Source organism: Delphinapterus leucas, chromosome 6 (assembly GCF_059928025.1).
Source record: "Delphinapterus leucas isolate spDelLeu-1000000601 "Yukka" chromosome 6, BTC_Dleu_Yukka2, whole genome shotgun sequence".
NCBI classification, from domain to species: Eukaryota; Metazoa; Chordata; class Mammalia; order Artiodactyla; family Monodontidae; genus Delphinapterus; species Delphinapterus leucas.
In genome coordinates, this window is record NC_143134.1 from 87,848,371 (window position 1) to 87,862,917 (window position 14,547).

The window sequence follows — 14,547 nt, forward strand, 5'->3', positions numbered from 1 at the left end:
CCTCCCGTATTTCCACTCCCCCGGATGTACTTCCGGCCTTCCCTTCCCTCTTTCACATTCAGCCAATCAGCGTTACTCGGCAGAAGCGTGCATCAAGTTGCTCGCTGGGAGACGCAGACTTTCTAGAGAGGGCTCAAGCCTGGAGCTTTTTCTTGTTCTCGCTGTTCAAGCCCAAGATCCCGAACACGGTGACCAAATGGAGGCTACTTTTCGCGTGCAGGTGTCCCAGAAAAGCTTCCCACAGAATTCTTTATCCCCACTGTGAGACTCAGTTTACCCTTCTGAGCGTATAATCGCCATCTTTCACCATAGCGACGAGCGATTGGAGCTGACTCATTGCCGTGGTTGCCATAGTGACATTCTCTGGTAGTCCTGCTGTGCTGTACCCAGCCCTCCCACTGGGGACCGACCCCGTTCCCGTTACCATGGTGACTGGGCCTAATATTGCCCGGTGATTGGACTGAGGTTTCCCCCTCCCCTCTTTTCCCAAGGCATCATAGCTTTTTCTTCCTCTACCCCGTCGGGGTCTATCAGGCCAGGTTCCCTCGCATACAGAGTCCGGCACACAGCCCCAACATTCAGCCTTCTCTGGAGCATGTCACCCTGCACACATCTCCGATTCTCTGTCACATGCATTAGGAGACTTGCACAGTCACCCTCATTTTACATATCAGAGCACTGAAGCTCAGAGGCGCTAAAATCATCAACAGAACCAGTGTAAGAATCCAGATCCGCATTCAGAGTTCAGCTTTTACAGCAGAACCTTCCCCACCACACCACCCCATTATGTGAAAGGGGCAAGACCAGACCCTAAGAATCATGGGGCCTCCCCTAAGACTTCCCTGCCTCAGGCCTTTTTCCTGGGGAAAGGGCAGAGTCCCGGCTCTAGTTAGGCTCTCCATCCCCATCCCCATGCTCTCCCGAACAGAAAAAGGAAGGCTTAGTTCAAGTTTCAAACAAGAATTTATTCTTTCTTTCTTTTTTTTTAAAAAAAAAGTACCAGGTACAATTTTTTCCTGTTTTTTTTTTTTTCAAGTTTTAGCAAATGCTTGTTCCCCTCAGCCCAGCCCCAGGTATCAGGGCTAAGGCTAGGTCAGAGTCTAGAGTGGGGAATGGGGTAGTTGATAACTACATGACTGAGTTTGAGGGGTGCCCCTCACCCCAACTGAGGTAGGTGGGTCAGAGTCTGGCCAGGTGAGAGGAGGCACCCCAGTCCTTGGCCCTGACTCTGTCCCCTGAACACCTTCCTCAGTCAGGACCCCAAAGCAAGGAGACACAGGCAGAAGGAGAGGGACAACCAGAGTCTGAAGTCCTAGATGAGGTGTGGTTGACACCTGTGTGTGTGTGCCTGCACGCATGCTCTCTCTCTCACACACATACACGTACACACACACACACACACACACACACACAAATTGGCCTTCAGAGAGAGGTGAGAGGGTCGGGGAAGTGAAAGGAATAAGGAAGGACAGGGGAAGCTGAGTCTTTGGCTGGTGACTCAGTCCTTCCGGAATACTTCTCTGCTCTCAGCTGAGGGAGAGCGGTTCTCCTACAGCCCCCATATCAGCCTCTTCAACTCCTGAGGTTGGAGCAATATCTGAGAGTGGGAAAGGAGGAGGGGCAATGCCAATTATCAGGTTTGGGACGTTACCAAGGCAATCCAATTTGAATAAATTATAAATTAAAATAAATAAAATAATAAGTGGCCCCTGCCCAGGACAGGGAGGCAACGCTGGCATGACTTGCCTGGGAACTTAGGACAACCTCAGGGTAGCTCCAGTTCCTCCCCACTACCGCAGCTGGCCTGGGAAATCCAAGGGAGGGGGCAGGCACGTGGAGTACCCAGAGTAGGGCAGAGTGTGGTAAGATCAGAAGCTTTAAACACCCAAATAATCAGTTTGGGCATGAGCGTGGTGAGGGCTTTAATTCAAGCCTGAAGGGTCTCTCGCACCTCTCCACGTGTTTGCTCTGTCCAGGATGGAGCAGGATGGGCAGGTCCTTGGCCCACATGGGTTCAGGGCACTGACAATCAGGGCAAAGGTGAATAACGTGGATTGTGAGGGGCCTCAGTCACAGCCTGCAGTTCGTAGGGGAGCCCTGTGTCCAGTTCCAGGCTCCGGCGGGAAAAAAGCAGGCGGATGTCTCCATGCAGGCTTAAGCGGCCTGAGCGGGAGCTCCGGAACCTGGGGGAGGACAGGGTGATCAAAGTAAGACCCCAGACTGTAGACAAGCAAGGAGAGATGCTATTCAGGGAGGACATGCCTGGGTTGTGGAAAGGATATCCAGGGCCCTGTCCTCACCTGAGGTGCAACAAGTAGCAGAGGAGGCAGCGGGTGGGGCTAGCATTTCCCTCCTCACCCACAGGCACCAAAAAGAGGCGATGACGCAGGAAGGTCATGTGGGCAGCAGGCATGTCCGAGAAGTCAAAGGTCACGAGGAACATCTTCACCACAGTCTGGTTGGGGTTAAATAAGGTCTGGGGACAGGAAGGGCAAGGTTGGTAGGGTCTAGGGGATGTTTTCCTGTCCCCACTCCCACTCCCCCTCAGGGAAAACTCACCACTTGGATGGTGCCCACCTTGGGCACGCTGTAACCCTTCCTCCCCAGGGGGTTCAGGTCCACGACGCCCTGGGAAGGCCATGGAGCCATCAGACAAAGTAGGGTCTGGGAGATCCCTGAACACTCATCCATCTCCACAATCTCTCATTCTGGGACCTCGCCCCTGCCCTACACTAGAGTTCTCCCCACCTGGCTCTGACTCTTAGGCGAGAACATCTAAAGAATACTTCCAGAGCAGTTCTCCTGGGTTCCCTAACTCTGCTGGTCTCTGCCCAGGGTGCCCTTCCCAATAAAGTCTTTTGCTTTGTCAGTTAAAAAAAAAAAAAAAAGAATACCCCCTGCCCCCAATCCCTCATGCCTCTCATGAGCTAACTTTGGGTTTAGGTCAGGTCATACCAGGAAGGGAGCCGGGGCATTTTGCTCAGAAACATCAAAGAAGGTGACAGTGACAGGCAGCGTGACATGCTGAGGGCAGTAGGATCCACTAGCTCCAATCTCTGCTGTGAAGCCCTCAATGTGGCCAGATGGTGCAAAGCGTCCTCGCAGCAATGATTCCTGGGGATGGGGTGGGAAAACATATTGTGAGACAGATGCTAGCTGTTTTCCTTACCCATCCAAGCCACACACACCACCATCCCTTCCCGCAAGATCCACCAATCAAGGAACCCAAGGGGAACTACCTCAAAGTTGCCCAACAGGGTACGGCTGATGGCGGGGGTAGGAACAGGGGAGGCACTGGGGGTGCTCAGCAGGCCTGGCCTCTTCCGGAGGCTTCGAAGGGAGCTCCTGGTAGGGGAGGGGACACACAAGTGGGTTGGCTTGATGTATTCTGCTACGCTTGCTACTGTCCTTGGGCCCCACAATTTGCTACTACCTAGGGCTCCTTCCCTGAGGTCCCCCACCTTGGGGTTGGAAAAAGAATTACAGACATCTGCCCCATTTTCAGGGAGGGGCAGAGGGAGAAGCTGGTCACTTACAGCTTCAGGCGACAGGCACCTTTCAGCCTCCGCCCCATGGGACTGCAGTCTGTTGGGTCCTATGGAGAGGAAAGATTAGGGACAGAGATTGGGTGGAGGCCAGGTATGTTTGGAGCAGGGGTTCATCACAAGCTCTCATAGGAACATCCTCCCAAGCCCATCACCTTTCCTCACACAGATGTCCACTTAAGAGCAGACCACTTCCTCTCCTGGCTTACCAGCACAGGCTCCTTGGGCCCAGGCAGCAGGTGGCTCCAGAAGGGTGTGGCTTTGGCATCAGAACTGTTGGCAGCAGGAGGGTGGCCCAGGGTTCCCCGGCGCCTCCGAGGGGCTGGCCCCTCATCCTCAGAGCTGACATCCGGGGCTTCTCCAGCTGGAAGCAGCCTTCGCTTGGTGGGACAGGGGCCTGGAGGTCCAGGGCCAGGGGGTGTGTGCTCGGGGCTGTGCCCATTGGCAGTGCCAGGGGACTCCCTAGGCCAGGGGCTGCCCCCATTGCCCACGCCAGCCACTAGGCTCTTACCCCCTATTTGTGCAAGACTGTGCAAATCAGTGTCAAGTGTGTGCAGCTGGCCCGGAGGGGCTGGCCCTGGGGACTCCCCCAGGGACCCCTGTCCCCCAGGATGTGGGGAAGCCCAGTCTCTGGTGTGCAAAGTACTGCAGGAAGCATTTGATGGGGGCCAGGGGGGACTCCGGGCCCCTGAAGTCCAAGGTGAGGTGGAGCTACCTCCCTGTTCCACAACACAGAGGCCATGATGGCAGAAATGTTGGCTGGCCACGCCCAGTCCCAGCCCCAGTCCCTCTGGGCCCAATAGCCCCAGAGTAGGTGGTTCTTCAGGGGGTAGTCCCTCTCTGGCCCCCAGCCCAGGGCCTCTCTTCAGCTCCCGGGGACCCTCAGTGGGTGGGGCTGGCCGTTTCAGGGCCCTATGAGGCTCGGAGGCACCAGCTGGAGGGGAAAAGATGGATACCTGGTAGACCCCGGGGGATGTTGCCCCCCCCGCCGGGCTGTAGCCCATGAGCAGGCCACCCTGGAGGGCCCCCTGCCTGACTGCAGGCTGTGAAGGGCCAGCCTCTGGCTCTGAGGATGGAGACGGCTCCGCCTGCACGTGGCGCATGAAGCCCCGCCTTGGGTCAGGGGGGACCCCCCCCCAGAGCCTTTATGCTGGGCCTGGGCTGGGGGGCCTGGGGACATCTGTGCAAGAGAAGAGAAGAAAAGATGGTCAGGGCAATCAGTGAATCATCTCCCTCCCAGGTGAATTTCAGATCCTCCCCTGGACTGAAGAGGTGAGCTTGTGAGGTTCCTGGGGGCGAAGGTGTCCCAATCTAATACCTTCAGATGGACTAATGGAATATAAAGGCCACTCGCAGAACTTCTGAGAAGGTGACACATTTAGCTCAGGTTTCTAACTGTACCTGCTCCTCCTCCCTCTCCTTGGCACTCACCCCGATAAAGAGGCCTTAAGCCTAGCTGTGTGTTCCCTCTTCCTGACTGATGCCTTGCTCTCCTAGCTTGCAGTCTGGTCCATGCCTGCTGCACTGGCGAGGTGACTGCCACCATTCCGTGCAGCTCCTAGGCTCAGCTGGACCCTGAGGAGAGAAAAACAGACATAAGCCAGGATCTCTGGAGCCAGCAGTAAGGCTGCTCTCCAACTGTCAGCTAACAGAGTATACGCCAGGACATCCTCCTCCAGTATGAGGAGCCCTTCAGAAACAGAAGGGGCAGTCTTGGGATCCAGGGCCCAGAGGGCAGAACTGGGCTACACAAGGAGTCACAGAGAGGCAGGTCTTAGCTCATTGTAATAAGGATGTGACAAGTAAGTTGAGGCAGGATAACTACTTATCAGGGCCACCAGCTAGGGGACTCCTGCCCTGAATGAGAGGGGGGATGAGATACCCCAAGATCCAAGAGACCATGTCAACTGAGAGGTGGCCAAAGCAAGAATTCAACTCTCCTAGTCAAGGCCACTGAGTTGCACAACTCCTTCCCACATACCTATCTCTAAAGGGACAAGTGCCATCCCATAACCCTAAGGGCAGAAGTCTTACAGAAACTTACATCCCCAACAGCGCTCCTTAGAAGTACAAACTCCAGGTCAGCTCAAAGTGGGCCCTTCAGCATTAAACTCCCAATTGGCCCCAGCAGTCTGTCCCTTTAACAGGAAGCAACAAATCTAACCAAAAACAAGTCTAGAGGGGGCGGGGTGGGGGAGGAAGCACTGCTAGAAGGCACTTTCCAGGGCCTACCCCTCCCCCTACCTAGGCCCTGCAAACTAGTGATAAGACAGTGACAGTCAGAGAGCAGGAGTACCTCGCCACTCCTCCCCAACACATCCAACACCCAAAAACCAAAACCACTGCTTTTCTGTCAGGGTACAAGATGGTCTTCACTGACTAGTCCACCCTCAGGAGTCCATATTGGGTGAGGGGATGTCTAGTTGAAGGCCATCTTCCTTCATGGGAGAAAACATTGCCCCCAGGATCAAGCTTATCCTTTGGTCAGTAGCCTGTGCTGCCTGCTATCCACAAAACCCTTTCTCATCCAAGGAATGTCCCCTTATGCCTACCGGAGTCTTAACCTTCCTTGGCTAGGCCAAATGCCATCCTCTCCATAAAGCCTACTACGGCCACCCTGGACCATAAATGTCTGTCTCTTCTGAGACCTCACCTATAGCAGTACCACTATCTCCTGTAACCCAGTGACAGCTTTGTTTGCTCCTGTGGGTAAGACATCTCGTAGACTGACCATAGGGTTCTTGAGGATAGGTTTGTACTTCACTCCTCTGCCCAACTCCAAGCACAGGGGTAAGCACATAGCAGGGCTCAAAAGAGTAAAATGCAAGTCCCAGAGATCTGGGCAGCAGTCCTGACAGTGCAGAGAAAAACTCCCAGAATATGAGAGAAGCAGGGAGATTAACTGTATAGGGAAAATCAGCAACAACAAAGATGGGGGTGGGGGGCTTCCCCGGTGGCACAGTGGTTAAGAACCTGCCCACCAATGCGAGGGACACAGGTTCATGCCCTGGTCCGGGAAGATCCCACATGCCGCGGAGCAACTAAGCCCGTGCGCCACAACTACTGAGCCTGCGCTCTAGAGCCCGCGAGCCACAACTACTAAGCCCGTGTGCCACAACTACCAAAGCCCACGTGCCTAGAGCCTGTGCTCCGCAACAAGAGAAGCCACTGCAATGAGAAGCCCGAGCCTCCGCTCGACGCAACTAGAGAAAGCCCACGTGCAGCAATGAAGACCCAGCGCCGCCAAAAATAAATAAATAAAATAAGTTAAAGATGGGGGTGGGACGCAGGGAGAAAGGGGAGCTTTGCATCCAGGGACTGGAAAACTCTCCTACACCAAGTTCCCATCACTGCACTATCCTACACTATCCTATTTCACCAAGTTCTCATTAGAACTGGAAGCCCTAAGAAAATTCTGGTTCCCTGTGGTGGATGGGGCGTCTGGAAAGGGCAGAACGCCAATGGCAGCATTGTCAGAGGGTACGACCTGTACTAATCTCTTCCCTCCTTTCCTCTACCCATGCTATACAGATTCAGGAAGGGCCTTTTCCTTAGCACTCCCACCCCTAAGTCATCCCATCATCCCAGTTGACCTCTTGAGCCCTTGCCCTGGGGAAGCCAGGTGATGACATGATGCCCTACTTGACCCCAGCATGGCTGGCACCTGCTCATTACCCCAGAGTCCTCTCAGTTCCTGCCCTGTCAATGAAAATCTCTAAGACTCACTTTCCTGCCACCCAGCCAGTCTGGCTCTAGACCATGGCTTCAAGCTGACTCATGGGGCAGGACTTGGCAGGGGAGGGGCAGGGTAGGCCAAATCTCACTCTGTGCAGGGGGTGGGCAGCAGCTGGCGTCAAACATCTGTGCCAGGCTGTGGCTGGCAAGGACTACAGCTCCCAACATACCAAGGGAGCAAGGCCAGCAAAAACAACAAGTCCCAGAATACCACGGGGTCTGTACCCTCAGACACCTGCTAGGCCTGGGAGGTGGGGTAGGTGGGTGTTGAGCTGCCAGGCTCACTCTCCCCTTCAGTATTAAAGATATCCATTTCTACCCTGATCAAGGAAGGTGGCCGGAAGGAGAATTCCTCTCCATGTGCTTTTCACCTTCACGCCGTTCAGAAGGAACTGCTGCCCGCTGCTCTACATTTTGTACCTGCACACGTCTACACTAGCTACGGGGGCTGTTCCCATGGACCACTACTGTGGGTAGAAAGGTTAACCTCTGCCCTCTCACCAACCCCTTGCCTCTCTCTGGCCTAGAGCCCTCCACCCTCCGTGGAGAGGAAGCAAATCTTAGCACCTCCTCCAAAATGAGCCCAGTAGACTCACCCCAGCACCCCGGCTCCAGGACTCCTTGTTCTGACCGATCCCCCCCACCCCCTGCTTAGCCTCCCAGGTCCTTTCTCTCCCCCCTCCTCCCCACAGCCTGGGACAGGCCCCATTCCCTACTGGAGCTTCGGAGATTTGCTATTTCCCCCTAGCACAAACTCACCCCGTTCCCAGACTGGCTCCGCCGCGGCGCCGCTGCTCCAGGCCCTTCCGTCCCGTCCCGGTCCCTCCCCTCGAATGCCCGATCCTCCCCACCACGGGCCCCCAACCCAGACAAAGGGTGGCTCAGCCTGAGCCCTGCTCTGTTAGGATCTTCTCTGTTCAGCTTCGTGTGCAACACTAGCGGGCCCTGGCGCCCGCAGCCCCCAAGCCGCTGCCTCGCCCCTCCCCGCGACTGTCCCTCCCCACGGGCGCCCGGGCTCCGCACTGCCGACTCCGCTGCCCCTCTGACTCACAGGCCATTTCCTACCAGCTGATGGGGCAGCCCGCCCCGCCCAGCGCCCCCACTCCCCCACCGCTGCAGCCGCGGCCGCCACGCCCCCCTCAAACTCCGCCCCCCATGGGCAGCGACCATGCTAATTGGCCTAAAGGATGCCAGCCTCCCCACGACCTCAAGCGTGAGGCACGCCCCCTCCAAGAGACGCAAGCCCATTGGTCCACAGGGGGGGCCGGCCTACATAGGGTCGCCCCGCCCATCTCCTTAACCTCTCAGCTGCAGGAGTCCAAAGCAGCTCTCAGCCCTGCCTTTTAACCCTTTGAAAGACGTAGGCCTCCCACTTTTCACCCCTCCCTTCCTCTTCAGAGGCGGGTCAGTAGGACGACCTAGGGCGTTCACAGACAAAGTTCGACAATCCCCAAAGTCAGCTTGCTCTTTCAACACCAGATCCCAAATATCCCCACTCCCGTTCATCTCTCCGTGCCTTGCAAACCAGAGGTCCAGAGACCAGAGGGCTGTTGAATCCCAGGAAGCTTCCTTCGTGCCAGGGCAGATGAAAAGGTCTTGAAGTGGGATCTCATCTCTTTCCACTGAGAAATAGTATTGTTCCTCTCTTACTCTATATTGATGTTCTTTTGCCTTCATTAGAGGGGCCCCAAGGGCTCCCGAGATAGGGATACCTTTTAATTCAGGAACTAGACATCATCCTTTGTGCCTCTAAACTTCCATTCTGAGATCAGGCTGCTTCAGCCCTTCTGCACTCTTTCTATTCATCAGCCCCTGTTCAAGGAGGCAGAGCACCCAGGGGAAGAAGTGGGATAGGAAGGCTCCTGCCCAGAGTGGGGGGAAATATGCCCAACTCTTCTGACAGAGCTCACCCCCATGACTCACAGCTCCCTCGAAACTCCCCACCCTCCCCCTGAGTCACTGGGTCCCAAGCCCAGCCCAGACCCAACCAAATTAAGTGGCAGCAGAACCAGCATTCCTAATTCTTATTCTCTTACCCTTTAAATGACCAGGATGGAAAGCTTTGCAAGGATTAGACATTAAAAGACACTTTTTAGAGGGGCTGATCTACGGGCAAGCTAAGAAAATAAACAGTCCTGCCTACCTTTCCCTCTGCACTTGTGAAGTCAGACAGTTTGGAGCTTAAGAGGTTTCTAAGACTCAGGCCTCCCACAAAACAAGAGGCAAACACCAGAGCCAAAAGAGGAAAGACTCAAACTGAGACCCTAAAGAATTAGCATCAGCCAGGGCAGGCTCCCTGGCTGTGCCTCCAGAAGAGCGGGAGTGCATTCTTTTATAGTTCAGAAGCCACAGAAGCCCCAAGGTCCTTGTTTCTACCTTGCTTGTAGTGGTGGGCCCTAAGGGCCCTGAGGTTGTCACTGGACAGTAAAATGAGGCTCTCCTCCCCTACTTCCTCCCTGTGCCCTAGACTTAGGAAGGACAACCAAGTAACAGTTCCTCTAGCCTCCTTTCTCCTTACCTCAGACCAGGGGAAAAACGCTGAAAAAGAACCCAGTTGCCGTGGACTGACTTCCTTGCTGGTTCCCTAATGCTAAGGAACGGGATTTTCAACACCCTGAACAAAATTGCAGAGTACCAATGTAAAAGCCCACTTGCCTTAGTAAAAGCTTACTGGGAAGACAGGTAGACAAAGAACACTGTAGGAAAGGAGTAATTCCTTGGTGACCCCACCTTGTTCTATCTAACTGCCACTACCATAGGCCCAGGCCTTAGTTATTTGCAAAAGTCAGGGGGCAGAAGTTCAGAGGGAAGGATCAAAGATGTTCTAGGCCTCAGTGTGTACTGGGAAAGCAAGCAGCATGGTACAATCAAGAGGCTTTACCTAGCTGCCTTAAATTCTTACCCTGCTTTATTTTTTTCATAACAGTTATCACCAGCTGACACTTCTCCCTCTTTCCCCTTCCCCCTCCCTCTCCCCGCTTTCTCTCCCTTCCCAGCCACACACACATTTATTTCTCCCCCTATTAGAATGGAAGCTCCATGAGAACAGCAACTTCGTCCATTTTGTTCATGCTGGTATTCCCAGAATCAGCATCAGTGTCTGGCACATAATAGGTGCTCAATAAACACTGGCTGAAAGAAACAATGAGCCCTGGGCTGAGTAAAGAGCAATCAGGAGACCTGGATCCTAACACCTGCTCTTTCACTGTGAGACCTGGAGAAAATCTCAGTCTCTTTGTTAATTTCCAAATCTGTAAAAATGAGCGTTTGTATAGACATTGAGGGCCTCTACAATTCGGACCTTATACTGCTATAATTCTAATGGCTGCTGTTCACTCATATCCATTTTCAGAGGATGGATCCAAGCATCTGAATGCACTGCTGCCTGTACCGAAGCAGAAAGTCTATATACTCCAGCCTCTGCACAGCAAACTGATGCCCTTTCTCTTCACGCTCCACCCACTCACACAAATGCCTCAGTCTTGAGGAAGCTGGAGTGAGTCCGCCCTAAGCCCGCCTCTCAGAGAGACAGTCTGGGAAGCTGTGTTGCCATAGCAATCAGCTCCTCCTCAAAGGTTTCAGCCTGCCCTCCTTTACCCCACCCTACCCCACGGCTTTGTCTGGCTTCAGCACCCCCTCCCTCCCCAGCCAGTCTCTCAGCCAGAGGAGACTGGCTTGGGGCCCCTTTCAGCAACACTGTCACACTCATTCAGCCACTGTGTGGAAAACAGGGCTTTCTCACCCTCTCCCAGCCTGCCCAGGGGCAAAAAAGAGCTCTGGCACTACATCAAGTCCCCTCAGGGAACCAGAGGAGCCGCCACAAGGACTAGGCCCTAGTCTCAGTTCTGATAGCTTCTAAGCCAGGAGGGTGGGGAGCCATTCCCCCTCCCTCCCCCAGCAGAGACTGGAACCTCACATCCCTTCCCAAGTTCAGCCGACAATAGTGGCCCACCTCTCAAAACATGCCTCATAGACTTTCAGTACTTCTCACCATTTCCCCTTCCCACAGAAGCCCAGAATTTTCGAGGGGCCTAGGGTTCCCTACCCAGGAGAAGGAAAAGTGTGGGGAAATCAGTTTGCGGCAAGTGGTAAAAAGGTGTCTACCATTCACTTGGGGGGCTGTTGGGAGAGACCTCTGCAGTAGTGAGGGCGAGGTCTGGGCCTTGCTGCTGGTTACTTAGGTCTCTGGCCACGGAGTACGAAGTCTGGGGCAGGGCACAGCTCCTAGACAGGCAAGGACCAGGCCAGGCCCCAGGGTGAGGAAGGAAGTGGGAAATGAGCACACCCAGAGCATAAGGGCAGGGCAAAGTGGGGGAGGAGGGGGAAGACAGGGATCAAGGCAAGCTTCTAGGAGGAACAGGAACTAGAGTGGGGGGATAACAGGAACCGAAGCAGGGGAAGGGTCCCCAGGGACACCAGCTAAGGGGGAAAAAACCTGTCTCAGCCAGACAGATCCAAAGCCGACTGAGAGTCACACAAGCCCTAGTGGCAAGTAGGGCCTGGATCCTCTCTAAGAGTGCTCAGGCCTGAAGGTGGAGTTAGGAGCTGATGAGCCGGGAACACCACAGACTGGCTTCTTCACCCCCCTAATTCCAACACCCTCATTCCTGAAACACAGTACACAAACATCTTTCCGGAGTCTCTACAATGCCCCCAGACTTTCTCAAAGCACTAGGGGTTCTTCCCTCCCCAGATGGGACCTGCAACCCCTTCCCCTCACACAGTGCCCACAGCCCCATCCCTTCTTCCTCCACACAGCCCATCCCACACTCCGGACCACCAGCCTGTCTCCATCACACGACACCCCCCCTTTCCCTTAAAGCGCTTCAGATCCCCTCCCCCTCAAGTGTCGTCTGAACCCTCCACTTCTGATAGCGACCTGACCCCCTCACATTGTACTTCCCACCTCACAAAGCACTCCCGCCCCTCCCGCGCAAGGGCTACTGGAGAATGCACCTCCTAGCCCCTACACTGAGCCCCCAACTCCTCCCCCAACTGTTTCACTCCACCCCCACCCAGCATTTCTCTAGATCCTCTCCTTTCCTAACGTGATCCCCACCTCCTCATGTCTGCCCAAGCGCACCCCCGTCCTTGTCCCTTCTTCCACATGCACCCCGCCACACACCTGTAGTTCCGTGAGTCCCGTTGCACCTGGGGAGGTAATGGATTGAGGCAGTTACACAGCAGCCCTAGCTGCAGCCTCGGCCTGCAAACCTCGCCCCTTTGGTCCGAGCCCCGCCCCCGCAACGACGGGACCCACCCTCCCCCTTGTCCCACCTCCCACCTTCCCCTGGCTCCTCCCCTCTCCCAGTTTCTTTAATCCTGGGGCTCCTCCCCTGTAATCCAGGTCCCGCCCCTCCCTGGCTCCGCCCCTTCTCCTCTCGGCGTCTCCCCATTGAATTTCTGCTTGTCCGTCGTCCCACCCCTGATCCCCGCCCCCTTTTGGTCTCTCCGCCTTTCACTAGGACCCGCCCCCTCGGATTCCAGGCTGGCAGAACCCGTGCCAGGCTCCCTTCCCCTGCTAGCCCCCTCCCATCTCGGAGCCTCTCCTCCCCTTCTCCCCTTCTCCCGCTTGCCTCACCCTGGAGCTGGCTCTCCAGCCCGGAACCGCTGGCTCTGATTGGCTGCGGCAGCCCCAATGGATGGTGGAGGAGACAAAGTGATGGTTGCAGGTCGCCTGAGGTCCCACCCCGGCCACGTGCGGCTGCTGTGATGACAGGTCTAGAGGGGCGGGACCTCGGTCCGCAGTCGGCGGCCTAGGCTGACCGGATCCTGCCAGAGGTGGGGAGCCAGAACCAGCGCCAAAGCGTCAGCCTGCGAGCGCCAAGCTTGAGTGGGGCCTTCCTAGGCTTTCGAGCTGGTGTGAGCTGCCTGCGAAACTTGAACCTCTTAGTGAAGCCGTCTGCGTTAGCGCGCTTATTTGCCCTAATGGGGGAGGTCTGTGGGGTTTGCAAAGTAGTGCCATGAGTCTCAGGATTCTGTGAAAATGCGGGAATCTGATTGGCGGGGTCTCAAGACTGTGAGGATGAGCAGTTTCCGCAGCCTACGCTTTGCGGGAGATTCTGAATTTTGAGAGACTGGCAGTACAAGTCAGATCTGTACCTGTGGAGGTAGGTCAGCAAGAAGTCTGTAAATTTATGAGCCTAAGTATTAATACGGAGTTATGGGAGCCTGCAATCGCCGGAGAAAAGAAGAGCCTTTGCTTTGTACAAGTGTCGATTGAACTATGTGACAGTTACATATATTCTGTAATTTAATTAGCGCTTGAATCTTCTCTCCAACTACCCCCAGCCCCACGGGTTCCCGAGATACAGCAGGGGAAGTCGACGCTTTACGAGCTACCGGTAGATGGCAGCACAGGACCCTTGCAGAGCTCAGTGGCTCTGAGCCCGGGGCCTGGCGGGCTTCTCTCTGGAGCCAGCGGTATTGATGGCTGTGTGATGGACTGGACATGTTAAAGTTCTCTCAAAGTCTCAGATTCTTTAGATCTCTGTGACTTTCTTTCTGTGAGTAGTTAACTTAAGCGGCTTTACTGAACACCAGTGGTGTGCTAGGCAAAATGAAAAAAGAGAAAAAGAAAAAAAAAATTTTTCTTCCCTTATGGAACTTGTTCCGATTGTCATACAAATACCTCTATAATCCAAGAGAGTAAAGTTGGAAGTGTTTTGTGTAGTGGAAAAAGCTCAAAGTTTGAAGTCATTTGGTTTGGTCTCTGAACTTTGGGTAAGGAGTATTTACTAGCTGTATGAATTTGGGTAAATTACTCGACTTTTTAAAAATAAATTTTTAATTTTAGATGTACAAAAAATTTGTGAAGATAGTACAGAAAGTTTCCATATACCCCACACCCAATTTGCCCTCTTATTAACATCTTACATTAGTATGGTTTGTGTGCTACAATTAATCAATAATATTGATACATTATTATTAACTAAAGTCCATACTTTATTCGGATTTCCTTAGTTTTTACCTCAAGTCCTTTTTCTATTCCAGGATCCCATCCAGGATAGCACATTACATTTAGTTGTCATGTCTCCTTAGACTCCTCTTGACTGTGACAGTTTCTCAGACTTCCTTGTTTTTGATGACCTTGACAGTTTGTTTTTGTTTGTTTGTTTTGTTTGTTTGTTTTTTTGCGGTACACGGGCCTCTCACTGTTGTGGCCTCTCCCGTTGCGGAGTACAGGCTCCGGACGCGCAGGCTCAGCGGCCATGGCTCACGGGCCTAGCAGCTCCGCGGCATGTGGGATCTTCTCGGACCGGGGCAC

General features: G+C 54.3%; 1 protein-coding gene across 6 annotated transcripts; it reads right to left on the reverse strand.

Annotated features, from left to right (window-relative positions):
* Positions 1-944: 944 nt before the first annotated feature.
* ATOSB (atos homolog B) lies at positions 945-12,522 on the reverse strand. 6 transcript variants are annotated; one of them, XR_002648342.2, is made up of 10 exons: positions 12,406-12,521; positions 4,977-5,120; positions 3,755-4,725; positions 3,537-3,595; positions 3,240-3,345; positions 2,956-3,114; positions 2,560-2,628; positions 2,301-2,476; positions 1,952-2,183; positions 945-1,597 (listed from the first exon to the last, which is right to left on the reverse strand). XR_002648342.2 is itself a non-coding variant. In XM_022600241.1 (9 exons), exons 3-9 carry the CDS (start codon positions 4,646-4,648, stop codon positions 2,030-2,032), a joined length of 1,617 nt encoding a protein of 538 aa, XP_022455949.1. In that variant the 5' UTR covers positions 4,649-4,725; positions 4,977-5,120; positions 12,406-12,521; the 3' UTR covers positions 945-2,029. The 6 variants fall into 6 exon arrangements, 5 of the variants coding, with proteins under 5 accessions (XP_022455949.1, XP_022455950.1, XP_022455951.1 ...); XM_022600241.1 differs by having other exon boundaries at positions 945-2,183; XM_022600242.3 differs by lacking the exon at positions 12,406-12,521 and adding an exon at positions 8,040-8,217 and having other exon boundaries at positions 945-2,183.
* Between the last annotated feature and the right edge of the window lie 2,025 nt (positions 12,523-14,547).

What these genes read in the sequence shown, in the direction of transcription:
- ATOSB (XM_022600241.1), bottom strand. Translation starts at nt 4,648, where the DNA reads ATGCGCCACGTGCAGGCGGAGCCGTCTCCATCCTCAGAGCCAGAGGCT. An exon ending in GGCCCAAGGAGCCTGTGCTG is followed by an intron (nt 3,596 to 3,754) that starts GTAAGCCAGGAG and finishes TCCTCTCCATAG; the next exon opens with GACCCAACAGACTGCAGTCC. An exon ending in GGTGCCTGTCGCCTGAAGCT is followed by an intron (nt 3,346 to 3,536) that starts GTAAGTGACCAG and finishes CTCCCCTACCAG; the next exon opens with GAGCTCCCTTCGAAGCCTCC.